The following is a 22,786-nucleotide window of genomic DNA, read 5'->3' on the forward strand; positions in this document are numbered from 1 at the left end:
TGAGAGGAGCCGCAGCGGTGGCTTTGAACTTAAAAATAACTTCGGCCATAACTTACCGCTGAACTTAAAAATTACTTCGGTGAGAACATCCTTGGGGTCCTCGAGTGTGGTGCCATTTTTCCTCCCAAGCTCATAGAACCGTAAGCGCGCATGCGCACTCCTGCCTGCCACGGACATACAGATCATGGAACACGCAGATAGGAGTGCGTATGCGCGCTTAGCGTTTTATTATAGTAGATATGTCATTTTGATTCAAATATTTGTATACTAGTCTTTAAGCCCGTTACATTAATGGGTGCTAGAATAGATGTGTCTGTCTTTCTTTCTGTCTCTCTCTCTCCTTGGGCCGCTGTCTGTCTTTCTTTCTGTCTCTCTCTCCTTGGCCGCTGTCTGTCTTTCTGTCTCCCTATGTCGCTCTCTCTGTGTGTCTTTCTTTCTGTGTGTGTGTCTCTCGCTCTCCTTTGCTGCTGTCTGTCTTTCTGTCTCTCTCTCTCTCTCCCCTTGGCTGCTGTCTGTGTGTCTGTCTGTCTTTCTGTCTCTTTTTCTTCCTGGCCGCTGTCTGTGTGTCTTTCTGTCTCTTTCTCTCTCTCTCGTTGGCTGCTGCCTGTTAGTCTGTCTGTCTCTCTCTCTCCTTGGCCGCTGTCTGTGTGTCTTTCTGTCTCTTTATTGTGTTAATTTACTGAAATTTAATTTCCTTTCTTGATTCCAACAATGGTGGACTAAATAGTAGATTATATATTAGTTACTTGGAGGGGGGGGGGGGGTCCAGTATTAGAATTTATGCCATTACAATTTACCTGCATCCTTAGGATCAAGTGATCTGCCTGGAAACCAAGAAACCAAGTAAGATGCAATACCTAAGCCCCGCCCACTCCTTCCCCATTTCATCCGTCCTGATTACCTCAAACTGTCATCCTCTGCCCCTCCAGCTGTTTGCTCGCATCCAGAATGACACCTCCCCCTTAGCCTGTGGCGAGCGCCTTGCTGCCTCCTCACAGACGTGGGACGCAAGCATGACATGAGCGGCCGGAAGTAGATGCACGGCGTTGGTTGGCTCTGGGAAGGGAGAAGGCTGTGGCTGTTGTAGCGACGGATTGTGCGTGAGTCGTGTGAGGGTCTTGGTCATTCTTTCTCTCTCCTATTCCTCGATCCTTCTCAATCGCTTAGTATTAGAGATTGTCTGTGGTGGGTTTTTTTTGGAGGGGGGTCCTTTTGGATGCGCCTCCTTTTTGCCCCCAATCTTTAGCCTCAAGGAATTCTTGACCTTTCTCTATGTTATCACGTGCCCACGTGCCGCACCCTTTAACATTCTGCCAGCCACAGAGCTACAGATCATGGATCACGCAGGAAGGAGTGCGCATGCGCACTTAGGGCCTGATTCTCTAAAAGTGCGTCCCGATTTTAGGCAGCTGTAGGCGTCCTACAGCTGTCTAATCAGCCAATCGGGATGAACGTTTTTTTAAAAAAATGCTCCCTAGGCAGGCTGCCTATATTGAAGGCGAGGCCCGCAAGACACCTAGGCCCTGATTCTGAATAGGACGCCAGGGAAAGGCGTCCTATTCAGAATCGGCATAAACTAAACCCGATTCTGTAACCAGCGTCCATGTTACAGACGCGGGTTAGAGAAACGGGTTAGATTAGACACGGCCCGCTACACTTATCGCGGCAAGGGATCTCTCTGCCGCTATAAGTATAGCGGGCCACGGCCCCCTGACCAGGAGGGAGCCCAAACCCTCTGCCCGAAGACGCACCCCCCCACACACACTACCGACCGCCCCCCCGACACTACCGACCGCCCCCCCCCCGACATTACCGATCCCCCCACACAATATCTTTCGCTGGCAGGAGGGTATCCAATCCCTCCTGCCCAAAGACGCACCCCCCCCGGCGCTAACAACCCCCAAACATCCACTTCACCAAACCTGTTCTTAGATGGGTCTTGCACGTCTTGAGCCGGCAGGCACGCCTCGTCGAAATGAAGCGGGCCCGCCCCTTCCCGGCCCATCCCGCCGAAGCCTAAGGCCTGATTGGCCAATCAGGCCTATATTTTAAGCTTCTCCTCTACTAGGGAGACACGTAGGGCCGCCTAGGTTCAGCCTAAGGCCCGCCTAAGGCCCTTAGAAGAGCTTAGGCATCTTGCGGGCCTCCCTAGGCTCCCGGAGGCACCTTCAGGCTTGCCTGGGGAGCATTTTTTTTTTTTAAATGTGCATCCCGATTGGCTGATTAGACAGCTGTAGGACGCCTACAGCTGCCTAAAATCGGGATGCACTTTGGAGAATCAGGGCCTTAGGGTTTTATTATTAGTGATTATATTCTTGCTGTATTACTATAACAAGAGATTCTTGTAACTTTATGTTAAAATGATAAAGAAATAATAATTAAAAAAGAAATGATTAATAGTAGTAGTATTCTATAGAGGAAAGTAGGTATTTATGTTTGATGTGAGCACAGCCCTGGTGTAAAGGCTTATGCCTAGTTGCCAGAGATATATGAGTAACTTATAGTATTGTATAAGTTAAGTGCATATTTTGCCCACCCATGCTTCACCTAAACTCTGCTCATGTGACACCCACATGCCAAATACACACAATGTAGAATATGCACATATTTACAGAACAACACTTGGGCCCTGTTTTACTAAGGTGTGCTAACCGATTAGCTTGCGCTAATTGACTTAGCGCACGCTCAATGGTAACACGTGCATGTTAATCTATGGACATGTTAGCATTTAGCGTACGCTAATCGGTTAGCGCACCTTAGTAAGATTTTGGCATTTATGCATATATGTGCTCATTCCCAGAGCCAAATCTTAAGACCGTAACATAATAAATTACTTCCTAACTTTCTGTGTTGATGAAACTGTATCAGGAAAAGCAAAAATCCTATCTCCATGAAATAACTTAGATCTCCTCCTAAAAAATAATCTCAAACCCTTATCGCACTGTAGAAGATTCCATTAGGATCCAGAAGGCCATCTTGGAAAAATATATATATATATATATATATTCCTGTCCTCTTTACTTCCTCCTTCTGCTACTCACTGTCATTGTCCATCTTTTCTTCCTCTTTCTCTTTTCCAGCATTATACCTTCAACATGTGCTGCCTTATCTTTTACTTCTTCCACTTTCTCCATTCGAGAACTGTTTCTTCTCTTTTAGTTCTTCTACCTTCTCCATCTCCTCACTCTAATAACTCCTCACGATCTTCCAGAAAAAAAACAACAACCTGATTTGAAGCACACATATATTTATTCTATCTGTTTCCCACTGAGCATTCTCAGAGAAGGAATATCAGTGACCTAGAACTGGCAAGAGCCATCTCTTAATTAATGATGAAGTGGTGAGAATTCTGTAATATCAAACAGACTAAAAAGAATAAAAACAAACAGAGGAATGGATAGAATCATAAATACTGCTTTGGGTGAAAAGCGGTCTTTGTGCAAGCAGGAGAAACAGGAAGCAGGATCACCAAGGATACTGAAAGTAGGCATATAGAAAGTACTAATGAGATAAAGCATACACACGGTTAGCAAAAACTGGCTAGGGTTCCACAGCTGGAACATAGTTTCTGCTGCATACCTCGTATTCCACCAGTGTTATTATGCTCACGTTAAACCTCTTCTCAAATCCCCTCTTCACTGGCTCCCTATTCATTTCCACATACTTACTGATCTGCAAGTGTATTCATTCTGTAGCTCCTCAATGACTCATTTCTCTCCCTATACTCCACCACAGCGACTCCATTCATCAGGTGATCAATACCCTTCGCTATTGCCAACTCCTGATTCCTTCCCTTCTACCTTGCTGTGCCATATGCCTGGAACAACTTGCCTGACTCAGTGCATCGAGCCACTTCTCTGGTAGTCTTCAATTCCAGGCACAATACAAATCTTCAGAGTAGGGATGGACCTAAAGGTTTCCAAAAAGAAGAGGAGCTAGAGGACATAATCTGCCAACCCCAACACACTTTATTATTAAAAGTTTTGGGAGTTACATCTTCTAGTACCTCTTCTTTTTGGAAACCTTTTGGACCATCCCTACTCTGAAGATTTATATCTTTCTTTTCCATCTGAGACCATCATGTGAATGCAACTTAAATAGTGGTATATGCCACATAAAGCTTCTAAAATCATCTCCTTTAGTACATATACCCCTAAACAATATAAGCTAGCACCAGAGCTATACGGGTTTGCTATAGCCAACTTTTACTCTACCAAGTATACTGATTGAACAAAATTGCCATGGATATTTCCAGTGTCTAAATTGGCACATTGATAATGTAATAATTTGGGGGCTCTATACTTAATGTGCATTAAGCAATTGCCATGTAAATTAATGTGTGGCAACTGTTGCTGATCACATGACTGTGAGAACTGTTCCTGTGATGGTATGATAGTGATTGCATGCATCGTCATGCACTGACTGCATAGTCTGGGATACATAGGAAATGGGCAGAGAATGGGTGTAGCGTGCACATTGCAATTAATGCATAGTCACTTATCACACCTTTCTACCCATACAGATAGCAAAATCCAGACCCTAGACCCACCCCCGTGCCCGCCCCATTCTACCCATCCCCGCACAGTTACGCCCCAGCTCTGTCCTCAGCTCCACCTACAGCCCCACCCTCGCTGCCTGTTCATCAGACAGGAAGGCATCCGTCCATGCACGGATGCGACATGATGAATGACATCACGCGCCTGCGCGCGTGTGTGTGATGTCACCACGTTACATCCGCGCATGTGTGGATGCCCCCTCCCGACACAATTTCTTTTCAAAAACCAGATGTGCCGGATTTTGATAAGATGTCTGGACCCCCGGACATGTCCTCAAAAGGAGGACATGTCCAGGAAAATCCAGACATCTGGTAACCCTAACATGGATGCATGCACCCGCCTGTTGAGTAGGATGCAATAAGTGTATTTATGCTGTTGCACTTAAATTTTTTTTTTTTTTTCTGTGTGGTAACTGGGAAAATGATGGGAATTCCCCAAACTGTTGCTGCACAGACTTTCCACTTGTGATATCTGGTGAGTGGAAAACATTACTGGACTTCATCCAAAAAGACACCTTTGTTTACAGTCTTATACTCCATCTGGAGCAGAATAGAAAGGTAAAAAGAAAGACCTGAGAACAAGAAAATATATTTTGTTTCCAATGTTTTGCCTGCTTTTCCTAGAATCCATGTCTCATAATTATGAGCCAGGTCAGGACTGTAGGATGGATGGTTCACTTGCTAAAACCCAAATTCTCGTATGACAGCCTGTGATTGTTGTGACATATGCACCGGCACATTGTCATGAGGAAGCAGCATGCCTGCTGTGAATTTTCCTCTTTTTTTCTCCTTGACTGACTCCCACAAAGTGATTATTGTGTTGGTATAACTCACCTCGATTATGGTTGTCTTGTGTGGCATGAACTCCAGAAGTAAAAGTCCTTCATCATCCCAGAAGACAGTTGCCATGATTCTGCCTGCAGATTTTTCTGTCTTTTGAACTTTTTTGGGGTGGGGGATGACTTGTACTTCCGCTGCATTGACTCCATTTTGGACTCAGGATCTCTGTGATAGACCTAAGTCTCATCTTCAGTCACCAAACAATGGAAAAAATTCACTTGGTCTTCAAGGAGCTTCTCCAAATTCTCCTGACAGTATCTTGCCTGAGTCTGGTTGTGACCTTTTTCACTTGCAATAAAAATATGTTTCAAAAAAAAAAAAAAAAAGGAACACATTTTGTACTAACCTTGGATATGCCCAACTTTTCATAAATAATTTCTAAACTCACCTGCAGAGATGCCCATCTCTTCAATTATTCGGAAAACCTTAATTCATCTGTCGGACAAAATTAAATTCTTGACTTTCTTGCACATTTCTGTAGAAGTTGCTTCTATAGGCCATTCAGTGAGAGAATCTCTACCCCACTTAAACTTCTTGCTTCAAAATTTTACTTTGTAGGGTGATGGGGTAGACTCACCATAAACTGCAGTTGTTTGTTCATGGATCTTCTTTTGTTTTTTCCCTTCTTATGTGAGAAATTTTATCATTGAACGGTGCTCCAAATCTAGCAGTTTCTTGATTCACATGAGGACTCTCCTGACATGCTGTCTCATGGAATGTTAGACTGGCACTGACCTGCAAATGTGCATGAGTAACCTTGAGACATGTCACAACATGCACAGACTTGTTTCACCATGCTTACTATTTTCATTCATAATCAGATAGATAAATTATTGTACATAACACGTAATACTGAAGTCTATAAAAGGAAATAATATAGTTGAAATACTCACTGTTCCTACCACAGCATTTGTTTTGTAAATAAACAACACAAAATGCACCTTCAGAGTATGGTTTATGGCTTGGATGCACAAGTCACTGGCAGACTTTCATTAATATTGTTGCAAAAAAAAAAAAAAAAATCCACTTAGCAGAAATAAAGCTAACCACAGTATTAAGAAAAGTTTAGCTGGAAACACTGATGAGGTAGCTATTATTAACAGATTATGCCCTTCTCAAATATTTCCCTGGCCTGAGTTTTGAGCATTAGATTCTAGTATCACATTCTTGGGTAGCAGTACATTTCATTACAAAGCTATTCAAGTTTCACATTCTTTCCATGCGTTTTATTGTTCTCATGGGATGCAGTGTTCTACTCTATTAGTCTCTTAATATCTGCTTTTGAACAAGTTAAAACCATAAGTTTAATGAAAAGGCAGTGACCTAGGCAAGTTTTTGTTGTCTTACCAGCTCCTGTTCTGAGGACTTCCGAGGTATTTCTTAACCCTGTGAAGTCAAACTGATAAAGTCTCCAGGAACGTTGGTCTGCAACTTGAACAGAGTACGGTCTCCAGCGATATCTTATCTCTTCTTTTGGATACCCATCTATATAGGGAGAAGGTAATGTGACAAAGATAACGAAGCAGTCTAGAATTTTAGAGTAAAGACTTCGTTTTGTTTTTTTCTTATTGCACAGCTTTTCTGAAAAAAAAAAAACTAACAAAAAAAAAATAGCTCGTGTTTCATTGTGGATTTATCCCACTTTTACAAATCCGCGCAAGAGATTTTTAACGCTGTCCAGCATGCTGAATGCTCTGCACTGCTCTGATGGTCATGTTCCGACGCCAGCTGACACTATAAATCTCTTGTACGGTTTTGTAAAAAAAAAAAAAAGGGAGGGGGGTAATTTGTTGACCAATATTTGAAATGTTTTATAATATCAACCCCAAAATGTAATATGGTTAGGGATTCTGTTTTTAGATTTTAACTGATAAACACTGGTCAAACACCCTCAGCTGAATATAAATAAATTAATAAAATAGATATTTATTAGATACACACGAGAAAAACAGCATTTCTCCTAATGCTCTCTCACCCCTCCCTGATTTATTTTCTATCCTACACTTTTCTCATAAGTAACAGAAACATACATATTTGATTCCAGCACAGCAAGTACAGATTCCAGTAGAAAAGGTTCCCAGCAACAGTACCGTTGGCATGAAAATATCAATAAACACTGAGGCAAAAATTCAGCGTGCGGCAGTCAGCAGATTTTAAATGGATAACAGCCATGCACAGAATTATACTTGAATATTCAATGCTGGGCCAGGTTAGGGCACCAGCACTGAATGTCTTGCTGCTGACCCAGAAGCTACTATATGTGAGAGTCAACTAATACTGTGCTGGCACCCACATATACGGGGGTGCTGAAAAGCTATCAGCCCATCCAGGAAGCACAGATATGGTTCAATGAATGATCCGAAACAATGGCAACCTAGAATTTTGCTTCTGCAAATTGGCACGTAACAAAGTAAGATAAAACTCTTTTCAGCTACAGTGGCAAAATAACACTCGGAATTTAAGAAGTTGGTTGGTTGGGCTGAGAACTTTTCAGCACCCCCTCGTAACTAAGTGGCTAAAAAAAGGACTGCCTTTTGTGCAGTTCTATCTGCTTGCTTAGCTATGCAGGCACTAGCTCTGAATATGGCCTATGTCCGCATAACTCATGGCTCCTCCCCAACTCCGCCCCCAGTCTGCCCGACTGCTATCTGCACAGTGCTATGGAAGTAAGAATAGCCTTACTGGGTCAGACCAATGGTCCATCTAGCCCAGAAGCCTGTTCTCACAGTGGCCAATCCAGGTCACTAGTACCTGGCCAAAATGCAAGGAGTAGCAACATTCCATGCTACCGATCCAGGGCAAGCAGAGGCTTCCCCCATGTCTTTCTCAATAACAGGCTATGGAATTTTCCTCCAGGAAATTGTCCAAACCTTTCTTAATACAAGCTACGTTATCCACTCTTACTACAACCTCTGGCAATGCATTCCAGAGCTTAACTATTCTCTGAGTGAAAAATATTTCCTCCTATTGATTTTAAAAGTATTTCCCTGTAACTTCATTGAGTGTCCCCTAATCTTTGTAATTTTTGGTGGAGTGAAAAATCAATCCATTTCTACCCGTTCTACTCCACTCAGGATTTTGTAGACTTCAATCATATCTCCCCTCAGCCATCTCTTTTCCAAGCTGAAGAGCCCTAACCTTTAGAGTCTTTCCTCATACGAGAGGAGTTCCATCTCCTTTATCATCTTGGTTGTTCTTCTTTGAACCTTTATATTTTTCTTGAGAAAAGGAGACCAGAATTGAACGCAATACTCTAGATGAGGTTGAACCATGGAGCGATACAGGGGCATTATAACATTCTTAGTCTTTTTAACCATCTCTTTTTTAATAATTCCTAGTGTCCTGTTTGCTTTTTTGGCCGCCACCGCACATTGGACAAAAGGTTTCATCGTATTGTCTACGATGACACCCAGATCCTTTTCTTGGGCGCTAACCACTAAGGTGGACCCTTGCATCCGGTAACTGTGATTTAGGTTATTTGTCCCAATGTGCATCACTTTGCTTTTGTCCACGTTAAATTTCATCTGCCACATGGACGCCCAGTCTTCCAATTTCCTAAGGTCTGACTGCAATTTTTCACAATCCGCATGCGTCAGAGTACTGCCCAGAAAAGTGCCACTCAATAACACTGGCTGGCCCACTTAGCTTGTTTAAACAGGCAGACTCTTACTTGCTTAAACCATACTGAATATCGATCCCACTGATTTTTTGGGTACCCTAAAAGAACAGCTGATTAGCTAGAAAATATTAACAATTCATAAACACTTAATAGAAGGCCTCTGGTGAAAATGTGTTTTGAATCATAATATACAGATTAGTGTTATCATTATTCATCTAAATCAGTTATGATACTGCTCTTCTTTATATATCCAGTCAACTATGAATATTGCCATTTCATACAGAATGGGAGGTATGGATTTTAAGTAATGCATTTTATCATTAGAGATAAATTAATTTCACAGCAGTCCAAATCATGTGGGAGATAATTGCCTATAAACTGCCCAAAGTTAGGTACCAGGATGATGAGCTGTAAGTAAGCTCTAAGTGCATGCATCTGCCTTTGTAGAATACTACTTAAGTCCTCATTCAAGTGCCTAACTTTAGGTATGAGCACTTAGAACCTGATTCTTGAAAACATGTGTCCTGATACCAGGAGGTGGTAGATGTCCTACCACCATCGGACAGCCAATCGGGACACACTTTTTTTTAAAAAAAAAACCTCCCCAAGGCAGGCCTCTAGAGCATGTCTATGGAGATCCATAGTGATGCTTAAGCATGCCCAAGGCATGGCATGGGTGTGGCTTCACCTAGAAATGGCGCTGGGTGGTCTTAGCATCAGTACATGTCTCTGTAGACATGATACAAACACCTAAAATGTAGGCCTGCAAAATGCTGGCCTACATTTCAGGCATCTGTCCGGGGATGTGGGCACGATTTTTCATAGGACGCTTGTACGTGATTGACACACGATCAGTAGCCGCTTCTTAGGCGGCCACCGATACCGGCGTCTTATACAGAATCAGACTCTTACTGTACAGTATGCTAGCTCAATGGCTGGTGTAAATGTAACTGAGGCAGTTAGGTGTATAAATTCTCATATTCTAGAAGCCACACCAGAGATTTTATACCACATCTGCCCCTGGCCCATTCATGATCCTCCCAGGTTCATGCCCCCCTGAATTTTCGTGCTCTGGAATTTGAGTGAGCAAATTATTGAATAATGACCAAGAACAGTTAGGCGCTGATTCTCCAAAAGTGCGTCCCGATTTTAGGCAGCTGTAGGCGTCCTACAGCTGTCTAATCAGCCAATCGGGATGCACGTTTAAAAAAAAAAATGCTCCCCAGGCAGGCCTGAAAGCGCCTCCGGGAGCCTAGGGAGACCCGAAGACGCCTAAGCTTGCCTAAGGGCCTTAGGCGGGCCTTAGGCGAACCTAGGTGGCCCTACGCGTCTCCCTAGTAGAGGAAGAAACCTTAAAATGTAGGCCAGCAAAATGCTGGTCTACATTGTAAGTAGACGCAGCCGCTATACTTATCGCGGCAAGGGATCTCTCTGCCGCTATACGTATAGCGGGCCGCGGCCTGTCCGATCGGATGCCCCCCCTCTGACACTACCGACCGCCCCCCCGACACTACCAACCGCCCCCCCCCCGACATTACCGATCTCCCTCCCACCCCGACACTACCGATCGCTGGCAGGAGAGTGTCCAATCCCTCCTGCCCGAAGACGCACCCCCCCGGCGCTAACAACCCCCAAACCTCCAAACTAACCTGTTCTTCAGGCCAGACGGTTCTTGCCCGTCCAGCCGGTAAGCCGGCCTCGTAGAAATGAGGCGGGCTCGCCCCTTCCCGGCCCATCCCGCCGAAGCCTGGACCAATCAGGCCTTAGGCATAGCGGGTCCACCCATCCCCACTAAGTCTAAGGTCTGATTGGCCAATCAGGCCTTAGATTAAGTGGGGATGGGCGGACCCGCTATGCCTAAGGCCTGATTGGTCCAGGCTTCTAGAGCCTGGGCCAATCAGGCCTTAGGCTTCGGCGGGATGGGCCGGGAAGGGGCGAGCCCGCCTCATTTCGACGAGGCCGGCTTACCGGCTGGACGGGCAAGAACCGTCTGGCCTGAAGAACAGGTTAGTTTGGAGGTTTGAGGGTTGTTAGTGCCGGGGGGGTGCGTCTTCGGGCATGAGGGATTGGACACTCTCTTGCCAGCGATCGGTAGTGTCGGGGTGGGAGGGAGATCAGTAATGTCGGGGGGGGCGGGCGGTAGTGTGGGAGGGGGGGCATCCGATCAGACAGGCTGCGGCCCGCTATACTTATTGCGGCAGAGAGATCCCTTGCCGCGATAAGTATAGCGGGCCGTGTCTAATCTAACCCGATTCTCTAACCAGCGTCTGTAACAGAATCGGGGTTTTAGTGTAGGCCGATTCTGAATAGGACGCCTCTCCCGGGCGTCCTATACAGAATCAGGGCCTAGGTGTCTTGCGGGCCTCGCCTTCAATATAGGCGGCCTGCCTGGGGAGCATTTTTTAAAAAAAACGTGCATCCCGATTGGCTGATTAGACAGCTGTAGGACGCCTACAGCTGCCTAAAATCGGGACGCACTTTTGGAGAATCAGGGCCTTAATGTGTATAACTGGTAATTACTGCAAAATAAGGGCAATTTAAATTTAAAGTAATTTCTAAAGATCAAAGATTTATTATCGTCAGCAGATAGAACAGGGCAGCTGCCCTGGGCCCCATAGCTCCATGGTCCGGGCATCTCACTCAGCTGCCATCAGCTCTGCCTTCGGAACCGGTTTTGCTAAACGGGATGGCAATAACAAATACAGAAGTTGCGGGGCCTTCCCACTTGTCTACATTGCTATAGGCTCTGCCAGTCTCAATCCTGTCCCTTTCTGAAGAAGGAGTTGGTGGGGAGGGGGATATCCCTTGGGGTCTGCCCTTTCAGCATTGCTATTTAATATTTATATGAAGACCATTGGTAAAATGTTTGGAGTTGCTGGATATTAAATATAGGCTTTGTGAGGATGATATTTTGTTTTACTTTCCCATAGAAAATCAGTGTCATGGAGTGCAGATGTAATTAAATATTTGCATGCAGAATATGGTGGCGTGAATGAATTCATATAGACTGAAACTTAATGTCAGTAAAACAGAGGTAATGTTTGTAGAAAGAACTGATGAATCATGGCTAGAGTATTTGCATGTGATAGACGTTCGTTTGAAGTTTAATAGGGAAATACTTTTGTTAGATGTGAAGCTAGATTCTACCTTAAGCATGAAATATCAAGGGGTAAAACCTATACAATAAGGTTTTGCACAATTACATCTTTTACTTCAACTGAAGCCAATGTTGGTGCCCTATGATTTTCGTACTGTGGTTCAGAGGATGATACTGAATAGAGCAGATTATTGTAATGCATTATACCTGGATATGAATAAGATGAGATATAGAGCTTTATGGTTATTGATTAATGCTGCTGCAAAGTTGAGCACTGGTGTTCCTAGGTCAACACATATAACTCCCATCCTAAAGCAGTTATATTGGCTACCGGTATTGCAGAGAATATAATACAAAGTGAGGCCAATTATCTACCAAGCAATTTCCATCCCAGTCTGATATACTTTCAACAGGTGTTGGAAGAGTATTGTCCAGCAAGAAGTTTGAGGTCAAGAAATGGAGTGTTGTTATCAGTGAGCGATCACATAAAAACACACTATGCTGAGACAAGGGCCTCAAGGTTTTCTATTGGAGGTATTTCTTTGGAATGCCCTTCTGAGTCAGAGTCGAAGCAGAGTCATTTCAATAAATTATTGAAAACTCAGTTATTCATAACAGCATTTATGGGAATTGTTTGGATGGTAGATAGACTTATTTTAAGGAAAGAAGTGTTTTATGTATGGTAGAAGTTTGGAAGGTCTCTTTAATGTTATGTATGTTTGCATAGCACTTGGTTGCTCCTCAATGAAAAGTCTCAACAATGTATTCAATGGCAAGGAGGTAACACTCCAAATAAAGATCATACTTCTCCAAACACTCATTTTCTCAGTGGTCAGTTACAGATGCGAAAGCTGGACACAATGGAAACAAGACAGAAAGAAGATTGACTCATTTGAGCTTTGGTGCTGGAAAAGGATTTTAGGTGTACCATGGACCCCCAGAAGAACTATCAAATCGATTCTGGAAGAGATCAAACCAGTTATGTCATTTGAAGCCCAAACGAAGTTATGATTGTCTTATTTTGGTCACACCATTAAAGAGAGAGATCACTTGTTTGGGAAGATTGAAGGAACCAGGTGAAGAGGATGACCTGCAATCTGATGGCTGGTCATGTTGAAAACAACCATGGGGATGACGCTGGCGGACCTTTCTGGACTATCACAAAACCGATTTCTTTTTAGATTTGTAATTCATCAGGTTGCTAGGACTTGAGCACAAGTCGATGGCACCTAACAACAACAACATGTTTGTATGGAAACCACCTTGGTTCTAGGTGGTGTATAAAATTTAAAAATAAATAAATAAATTACCAAACCATTTAAGATAATTAACACAATTTGGGTTTTGCACTGATTTTAATTAGGTACCACTATGTGTCCAAATCAAGGCATCTAGCGATGCTTAACTTAGGTGCCATTTATAGAATCTGCTCTACGTGCCACTACATTAACCAGGAGTAGGTACCATGCATTGCTGCAAATGGTAAGCATGACCTGTAATGGAAAATGCAGGGAACACTTCCAAATAGGTGCCACATTAAATTTGCAGCTACCGTGCAGTAAAGTCCCTTGTTAAGCTGCAGTAACTGTAAATTTTACTATGGTCTAGTACAGTATATCGCAAACTGTTTGCCGTGGCACACCAGTGTGCCTCCTGAGATTTCTGGTGTGCCGCGACACACTGATGAGGAGAGAGTATTCCACACTGGCTACCTGCCTACAGGACGTGCCTCTCACGGTGAGAGGCACGTCCTGTAGGAAGTCAGCCAGCGCAGTTGACTCTCCTCCTGGCCGGCGTATCTCCTCTTCTCACCGCACCTCCCAGATCCCTTTAACAGTGGGGTCACAGCCAGACGGGCCTCCGCGCATGCGCAGATGTTGATGCTATGATGTCACACATGTCACACATGTGCATCACTGGTGTTCCTAGCTCAACACATATAACTCCCATCCTAAAGTAGTTATATTGGGAGAATATAATACAAAGCGACTTCCTGGTGCCTTCCAGCCGGGGCACTGGTTTTAGTGTGCCGCCGGCCGGAAAAGTTTGCGAGACACTGGTTTAGTAAAAAAAGCCCTTAGCGTACTCTATTATTAAATAGCAGATGACCCTTATCAATAGATTTTAAAAAAGAAATTAAAATAGAAACAAAACAAAATGAAATGCCACAACTATTTAGGGCTTCTTTTACTAAGCCACGTTAGCGGTTTTAATGCGCGTGGCTTTTCATCACGCGCTAACCCCCGCGCTAGCCGAAAAACTACCGCCTGCTCGCGCGGCCGGCAGTTTAGCGCATGCTATTATGCGCGTTAAACCACTAACGCGCCTTTGCAAAAGGAGCCCTTAAAGTCTGAAAACCTCTAAATGATATGAACATGTTAATGCTTTAGCCCAGGTTAGTAAATGTAGCTCTAAATCTAAAGGCAGTACACCTGTCCAGAATATGATTAACTATTTGCACTTGAAAGATGAGTGATGTTTCCTGCTATGACACATTTTTCCTTCAACAGATTAAATAAGCATCAGAAACTGAATGATTCATCTCCCAATGGAAACAATCTCTAGCAATCTAAGAACCCTCTTGAGGAATTATGGTTTCATCGTCCAGCAGATTAAACATGCATTATGGATTTACACACTGACAGATTGAATAGAAATAACTGGAGAATCTGATTCATTTCCCTATAGGTGAAATAGAACTGAAGAATGAAAAACGTGCCTTACTTTTATTTACATAGATGAGTAAGTATTCAACAAATATTCATTGCAAATGGGTTATTAAAGGATACAATCCTAGAGGATCAATATTTAAATTTGGACAGTTAAAAAATGTTCATTCTGTATTGTTTACCATGTCGTTTATGGGAATTTTCATTTTATTAATTTTTGCTTGTGAAGTGGCAATCAGAACAAAAAAGCACCACTAACAGCAGGATTCTCTAAATGGGGCCAATGTTGACAGCCATCTTAAAAGCTGCCACCGTGTCAATCATGCAACAGTGCTGTTTAGAGGATCATGCCTTTGGGAAAGATAGGCCATTGTTTTCACGGCCTACATCTCTGGCACCTGTCTTTGACGTGAATGATACCTAAGTAGGTGTTTAACTGCATCTAGCACCACTTCTGCCATTAGCCATGCTTATAGTAGTGTTAGGTGCTAGTAGGCATCTCTGGAGGTGTGATTCTGGTGCCGGTAGGTGCCTTGAATGTGAAATTAATTGGCATTTCAAATGGTAGTCCACATTAACTTGGGAACTGGATTAACCAATAGGCCCAGTAGGCACGTGCCTAGGGCCCGAAATGGTCAGCGGGGATCCGATGAAGGAGGTCATAAACATTGTTTTTTTCAAACAGCGAAGGGCCCCTCCAAGATCAATCAGCAATGCGGGCCCCCACCCCGATCGGCAACGGGGCCCCCCCATTCAGCAACGCACCCCCCCCTCCCATCGACAGAAAGTAAGACAAGCAAGCAACAGGTAAGAAAGGCAATGGGAACTGTAATTTTGCAAGCAGTGCTGCTTGCCCAAAGCTTCCCTCTGACGCAGCTTCCTGATTCTGTCTGGGCACATGGTGGGGTGGGGCGTGGCAGGTGGCCCAGTTATTTTGTGTGCCTAGGGGCCCTCGACGAATTAATCCTGCCCTGCTGGTAAGGCGCCTACCGACACCTAAGCATAAGCAGCGGAATGCTGTTTAGTTTTTTTGGGGGGCCCCAAGTGCTCTGCCCTAGCCTCAGTGGAATCCTGCAACACAGCCACTCAGCAGCTCCTGACTTCCCTCCAATCACCTCATCCCAGAAGTAGAATGAAAGGGCTCCAGGGCCAGGCCTGCTTGTTGATGCTGCACGGCAGCTGCCTGATGATTTAAGGTGCGATGCCAGAAAGTGGGTGGGAGGGCGGGCACCCACCATCAATTTGGGTGAAGCCATGGCCCCTGTGGCCTCCCCCGTTCCGACGCTTATGCCTAAGTTAAGGCACTATTTATAGAATTTCCCATTAAGGTCCCGAATCTAAAACTGTGGCACTCAGTGCAGTTGTCAATGAACTGCTAGGCGCCATTAATAGACTCAAGCCTAGCAGTGCCTAAGTGGACTTAGGTGCTGCTAGGCATCCTAAATGTAGGCACCACTTCATTAGGCCAAATTATCACTGACCTAATTTACTGGCACCTACATCGGATCCCTAACGATGTCTAATTCAACTATGCCTATTCTCAGCCCCTAACCATGCCTTAAGCATGAGAGGGGGGCCTCCACTTAGGCATCGCTAGGCGTCCTAAGAGTTTGGTACTGAATTCTTAAATTGTTTAATTAATGTTTTGGGCTTTTTTTTTTGATTGGTTGAAAACCAGTGCAATCAATTACGATGCTGATTACGCCGATTAAAAAAATGTTCTGAGTGTATCCCGAATTTAGGCATCGCTAAGTGGCTGCAATTAGTGTCTAACAGCTCCTAATTTAAGCATCCTATATAGAATCAGGGCCTAAGAGCCAACAAATAGGGGACAATCAGAGAAAAAAATCCTATCAATAAACCTTTCTATGATTGTTCCATATTTAAAAGGCCGTTGGTGCTTTTTGTTCCGATTCAATTTTACTTGACCATTTTATCATTTTCGTAGATGCCAACACTTTGGAAATAGTGCAAATTCCCCCCAATTTTGTACATAGCGCACAAGGTTGTTTGCGCACATTGGTGTGGATAGGCAATGTAAGTATGCACAACTGAATTTGCAATTAACGCCTCACAATTTACGTTAATTGGCACTACTTAAAAGTTACGTGCACAACTTGGATGCATGAATTTGAAAAGGGGGCAAGGCTAGGGGTGGATCGTGGGCAGATTATGGTTGTTCCCAAAAGTTATGCACATTGTTATAGAATATGCCCAGTCCACGCACAACTTAGGTGCAGGCATTTAGACCTGGTTTTAATTGGCTTAAAAGGTGTGCTTAAGTTAGTGTGATACACACAGGTGCCTGGCACAATTCTATAAAAAGGTATGCATACTTGTTAGAATCATGCTAAACGCCGCTCTAGTTGGTGCTGTTTTTTTTGGGAAGCTATACATAGAATCAAGCCGATTATGTGGAAATCGGGCACTATTTCAAAAAAAGGCCACACTCTTTTCCTAATGCTGTGAGCACCCGCAAAAGGTTACGGCAGCCATTTTAGAAGGCAGTTGTGAGGAGGCAGGAGTGAAAGGGATGCACTCTTGCCACGAAGACCTCAGTAGGTCTGGGGGGCCTTACTTATACAGGGCGGAGTGGAGGGAGGAGGGTAAATTGTAGGTTTGAGTTGCCATGAGAGGTCCATGTTCCTGCCCTGAAGATCCCTCCACTGGACTTGGTACCTAGGTATGTCCTAGGAGGGAGACTTGTGGGTTGGGAGGGAGATCAAAGGGTTGGGGCCGGGAGAGGGGAGAAAGCTTTGGCCATGGGTTTGAGAGAGGGCGGGGGAGGGAGGGATGAGAGGTGCAGAGACCTGTGAGAGTTTGGAAAGGAAAAAGAGGGAAGAGAAGCTAGACATTGGAGAGGGAAGAGAGAGAGAGACCTGGAATATCTCAAACCCCCTTCTCTACCCATTGCAGATCTTTGTAAATCTTGGGTCAAACATTTAGGATAAAATGGTTCTTTGCTTTAAAAAGGTTGCTAACCCCTGCTCTAAGCTAACATATGGATTTGTCAAAAACTTCTGGAGAAAACTTATTGGTAACCTGATCTGATGCAAATTGTGATGGGATTCCATTATTATTACTAGAGTTGGAATCACTTTTATTGTGATGATAATAAGCTTATGACAAAGTGTGCTAGCATTTTGAAGGTTCTATAAGTCTCATTAAACTACATCTGCTTCAAGTGTAATTAAGGATTTTCATTACCACAGCATGCATAAATACTGTCAGGGCTTCAAAGACATGAGGTGATGCTGTCAAACTCTGCTAATGAGAGACAGACAAGCCATGAGTCAGTCAGATCAGAGGGAAAGGTCAAACTCCAATTAACAGCTAAGGAATTTTTATATATATATTTAACTTCCAATGAGCAAAGCGCTTTCAACACTGGGCTCTGTGCCATATTATAGCCAGGTGCTCTTCTTTCCAAAGTCCCTTGTGGTTTCTCATACTTGCATTAAGCAATGAATGAAGTAATTGATTGAGAAGTGATGATGTGCAGCTAAAGGAAAGGCCTAATTATGACTAGCAAACAGGGCTTAAAGGTTTATGAAAAGTAATTTTAATCCCATGAGAGCAATAGAGTTTTGTGCATTACATTATGGATTGTTCATAATTTAGAATACGGGATTTGAAAGATCGCTTTCATATTTTTTAAAAGGCAGATTTTAATGAGAAGCTTATAATACACTTCAGGACAGATCTGAGAATACCCAGGGAGGAACAGGAAAGCTTTCCACACTGATCAGAAATTGGTATAGTGATCTGCACTGCGCTGTCATTTGAATGCTGCTGCTACGGAACTATGGATTTTCTTTGTCTATTTTATTCATCATTAACACAAAAGTGATAGAACATTAATCATCATAAAAGGCCAAGACAATTGAAATTTTTGCTCAGTTAATATTATATTTCTGCATTCAATGGATGACAACTTTCAATTCAAGATGAGTCTTTCTTTTTTATTTTAAATGTTTTGTTATGTTTTAGGCAAGTTGATTAGTCACGTGGGGATTGGATCGGCTCATTTTCAAGGTTCCATCACTCAGAGCTTGGACACCATTCATTTCAGTTGCAATGTACTTTAGACTCCTGAACTAGCTTGAAAATTCAGTAGGAATCTGTGGTCAACCTGTATGCCAACTCATATGAAAGTAACTATGGGCTAGATGCACTAAGGAGGATCAGTAAGACCGTGTGGGTCTACTCCCATCCGATTTTTGGTCGATTCAAAAAGAGCTATCGATACACTAAAAAGTTTGCATACAAATGATTTACACAAAGGTTCGTCATAATCCCCGTCTCTCCTGTCCAATTGATCACTGTGAGACACATGCGCACACATGCTCACACATGCTCACACATGCACAGAGCCAGCAGGAGAACCTCAAACAACTAAGAGGCAGGGGAAGCCCTGAAAGCAGCCTCCTGTCACTCAGCTGTTTGGAGCAGGAAACCTTTTTTGGGGGATTATTAATAGGCACAGATGCTGTGCATGTTACACACGCACAATATTTGCCCCATTAAAAAAAGTCCCCCCCTCCCAGCCAATGAAGGCCCTCCCTGATGACCCCCAACAAACACAGCACAGGAAATCCCCCCATGCACTAGCAAAAATCAGCAGGAAAGATTCCGATTCCCTCCTGCCATGCCACCCCCCACCCGAGAAAAAATGGCAGAAGGAATGCCCACTCCCTCCTGCCATGCTGAACTCTTCCACTGAAGCAGTGAAATGGCAGAAGGGATGCCCTCCATATCAGGTGCCTCCCCCAAACATCCCCTATCCTCCCCTTTCCCTACAAAAAAGGCAGGAGGGATGCCCACTCCCTCCTGCCACCAGAGGTTCCCCAAAACCCCCTGAACCTTTCAAGGAAGTTAGGAGTAGGAGGGATGCTCAGTCCCTCCTATTTCAAGGCCCACAATGGTGGGCCTTCCCCTTCCTGGTATATCATGTGATGAATGGGGAGGAGGCTAAGGCCCTGATTGGTTCATATGCCTCCCAAGAGGAGGGGCCTTAGCTGTCTGAGCCAATCAGGGCATTAGGCTCCTCCCTATATATCCTGGAATGCAAGGGGGAGGAGTCTAAGGCAAATCAGGCCAATCAGAGCCTCAGACTCCTCCCCCTTCTATCCTAGCTCATTTTCTTCTTGTTTCTGTAAGCACAGAGATCACCCTCAAACAGATGACTGCCTGGAAGTTTCTATACCAGTGATACAGTCATAGTAACTATGGGGTCCTTTCATTAAAGTGCGCTAACCGATTTAGTATGCACTAAAGATTAGAATATAATGGGTACCTTAGCATTTAGTGGGCACTAATCTTTAGCGCGCACTAAATTGGCTAGCGTGACTTAATAAAAGGACCCTTATATATACTAAGAGGGGCATAATCAAAAAATATGTTTAAGTCCATTTTGGGTCTAAATCGCTAGTCACCCAAAGTTGGACATGTCCAAAGTCCATTCTCAAAAAATATGTCCAAAATATTCTTTTTTTCAAGAATTGTCTACTTGTATGTCCAGCCGTTTGATTGTCCAGACTGCTAAGTCATCTATCTTTATACCCCATTCTCATCCAAAAATTTGTCAAAGTAAAAAGCACCTAGAACAAGACCTTTTGGACGTGGGAGGAGTCAGCAAAGTGATGGACTGGACACCCAGACATGGCAACAGAATAGTGGGGTACCTTACAGGGCACTGCTGCAAACTTCACAAAGAGGGTGCCACATAAATATCTCAACATAACTCCCTTAAGTCATTGTGAGCCCCCCAAAACCTACTATACCCACCTGTCTACCACCTCAATAACCCTTATGACTGCAGGTGCCACCTATATGGCAGTACAATAGGGTTTGGGGAGTTTTGGTGGGTGCAAATGTTTCACCATGAATGCAGTGCTTAGAGTGGATTATTGGCCTGGGTCCTCCTCTCTATGGTTCACTATCCCACCCCTAGACTACTTAAGCCACCTCTTTGCAGCTTAGTAGAGCTTTCCTTTGCCAGGTGCTGATGTTCTGGAGGCAGGTATGTACATTTTTATTCTGATTTTTATGGCAGTGTGTGTGGGGGGTGTCAGTGATCACTGGGGGAGTGTGTGGAGGTCTGAACTTTGTGTCTACAGTGGTTATCTGGTCACTTTGGATACCTTCTGGCCATTTAGACCTGTTTTTAGATCGCCTAAGTCACTACGTATAAGTTCTGTCTAGGCACTCTTGTTAAACTTCTGGATATACTTGCAGTACGACTAAGTCTAGGTCAGCCCACATCCCGCCCAAATCCCACCCTCACCACTCCTCCTAAAACACCCCTTTCAGCTTTGGGTGTATAAAAGCACCGAAAAGACCTAAGCTGTTTTTAGATACATCTAAAATTTGTTTCAATTTAAGGTCGTCCAAGTGCCGATTTGGGCAGGATTTTAGACGTATTTCTGTTTCGATTATGAGCCCCTAAGTATACTTGGAGCTAATCAAATTATACCATATGTATATTCCCCAAGTTGTTATAAATAATAGAAGGACTAGTTGCCAAATTCCTCTCCAATTACCTAGAAAAACATAACATACTCCATACCACACAATCTTGCTTCAGAAACAACTTCAGCATGGAAACACTACCAGGATCTCTCTTGGACACAGCCAGACATCTCAGCACAAGAAAAAAAATGATGCTCATACAACTAGACCTTACCGCTGCATTCGACTTGGTGGACCATAACATTCTACTACAAATCCTGGATACAATAGGTATCACAGATAAAGTATACACATGGTTTGAAGGATTCCTTAAATCAAGAACCTATAGAGTAAAATCAGACAAACAAAAATCTGAACCTTGGTCAAACCCCTGCGGAGTTCCCCAAGGATCCCCTCCATCCCCGACTCTCTTCAATCTATACAGCCTCCCTCAGCTCTCACCTGGACAAACAAGGCATAACCTCCTACAGCTATGCCGATGACATTACCATTCTCATACCTTTCGATCAACCTGAACTCTCCATGATGAACACAATATACCAAACACTAAAATCAATAGCAACCTGGATGAAAGATCACAAACTGAAATTGAACCCAGATAAAACGAAATTTATCCTCCTAGAAAACAACAAAATACCAACCATAACCAACATTGAAATCAACGCAATCAACTACCCCATACAAACCACCCTAAAACTGCTAGGAATAACTATCGACAGATGCTGCACCATGCAAACGCAAATCAATAAAACAATACAAAAGTCATTCTTAGTCATGAGAAATTTAAGACAAGTTCGGAAATTCTTTGAGAAAACTCAATTCCAGCTCATAGTTCAGTCCTTAATACCAGGCCTACTTGACTACTGTAATATCCTCTACCTCCCATGCCCTACAACCATAACAAAACAACTACAAACTATCCAAAACACAGCACTAAGACTCATCTACTCATTAAAGAAACATGATCACATTACAGAAGCATATCTCCAATCGCACTGGTTTCCGATCCCAGCAAGAATACAATTTAAATTCTATTACCTACTATTTAAGACTTTATACGGAGACAGTCCAAACTACCTGAATAACCGCCTCATCCACAACACTGCAGCCAGACATAGGAAAACTCACACCCCATTCTCATACCCCCCAATTAAGGAAGTCAAATGGAAAAAACTATATGATGGCCTCCTGGCCACTCAAGCAGCCAAACTAGACAACCAAATCGCCAATCTACTGATGGCATCCCTCGACTACAAGACTTTTAGAAAAGAAATAAAGACCATACTCTTCAAGAAAACTCTGAAAAAAGAAATAATACCGCAAGTCTCAAACTCCACCTCTCACTAAAGCCAACTACCCCAAACAAATAACCTTACCCATTTCTCATCTTTTTGAAAATGACCAATTTTTTTTTTTTTTTTGTAAGCTCTTGTTGTAATACATCTTGGATAATTCTTTTGTAATCCGCCTTGAACTGCAAGGTAATGGCGGAATAGAAATCCCTAATGTAATGTAATGTAATAAATCAGATTTTC

The 22,786-nt window shown here is 43.5% G+C and overlaps 1 protein-coding gene across 2 annotated transcripts in view; it reads right to left on the reverse strand.

Annotated features, from left to right (window-relative positions):
* The window catches only part of LOC117361260 (gamma-aminobutyric acid receptor subunit gamma-4-like), a 305,830-nt gene that overhangs the window by 57,951 nt on the left and 225,093 nt on the right, over window positions 1-22,786 (reverse strand). For both annotated transcript variants that reach the window (XM_033946355.1, XM_033946354.1), the window contains exon 6: window positions 6,743-6,880. In XM_033946355.1, coding sequence (XP_033802246.1) covers window positions 6,743-6,880 — 138 coding nt within the window. The remainder of the gene's footprint in view (window positions 1-6,742; window positions 6,881-22,786) is intronic.

The sequence above is a fragment of the Geotrypetes seraphini genome, chromosome 5, assembly GCF_902459505.1.
Source record: "Geotrypetes seraphini chromosome 5, aGeoSer1.1, whole genome shotgun sequence".
Classification (NCBI taxonomy): domain Eukaryota; kingdom Metazoa; phylum Chordata; class Amphibia; order Gymnophiona; family Dermophiidae; genus Geotrypetes; species Geotrypetes seraphini.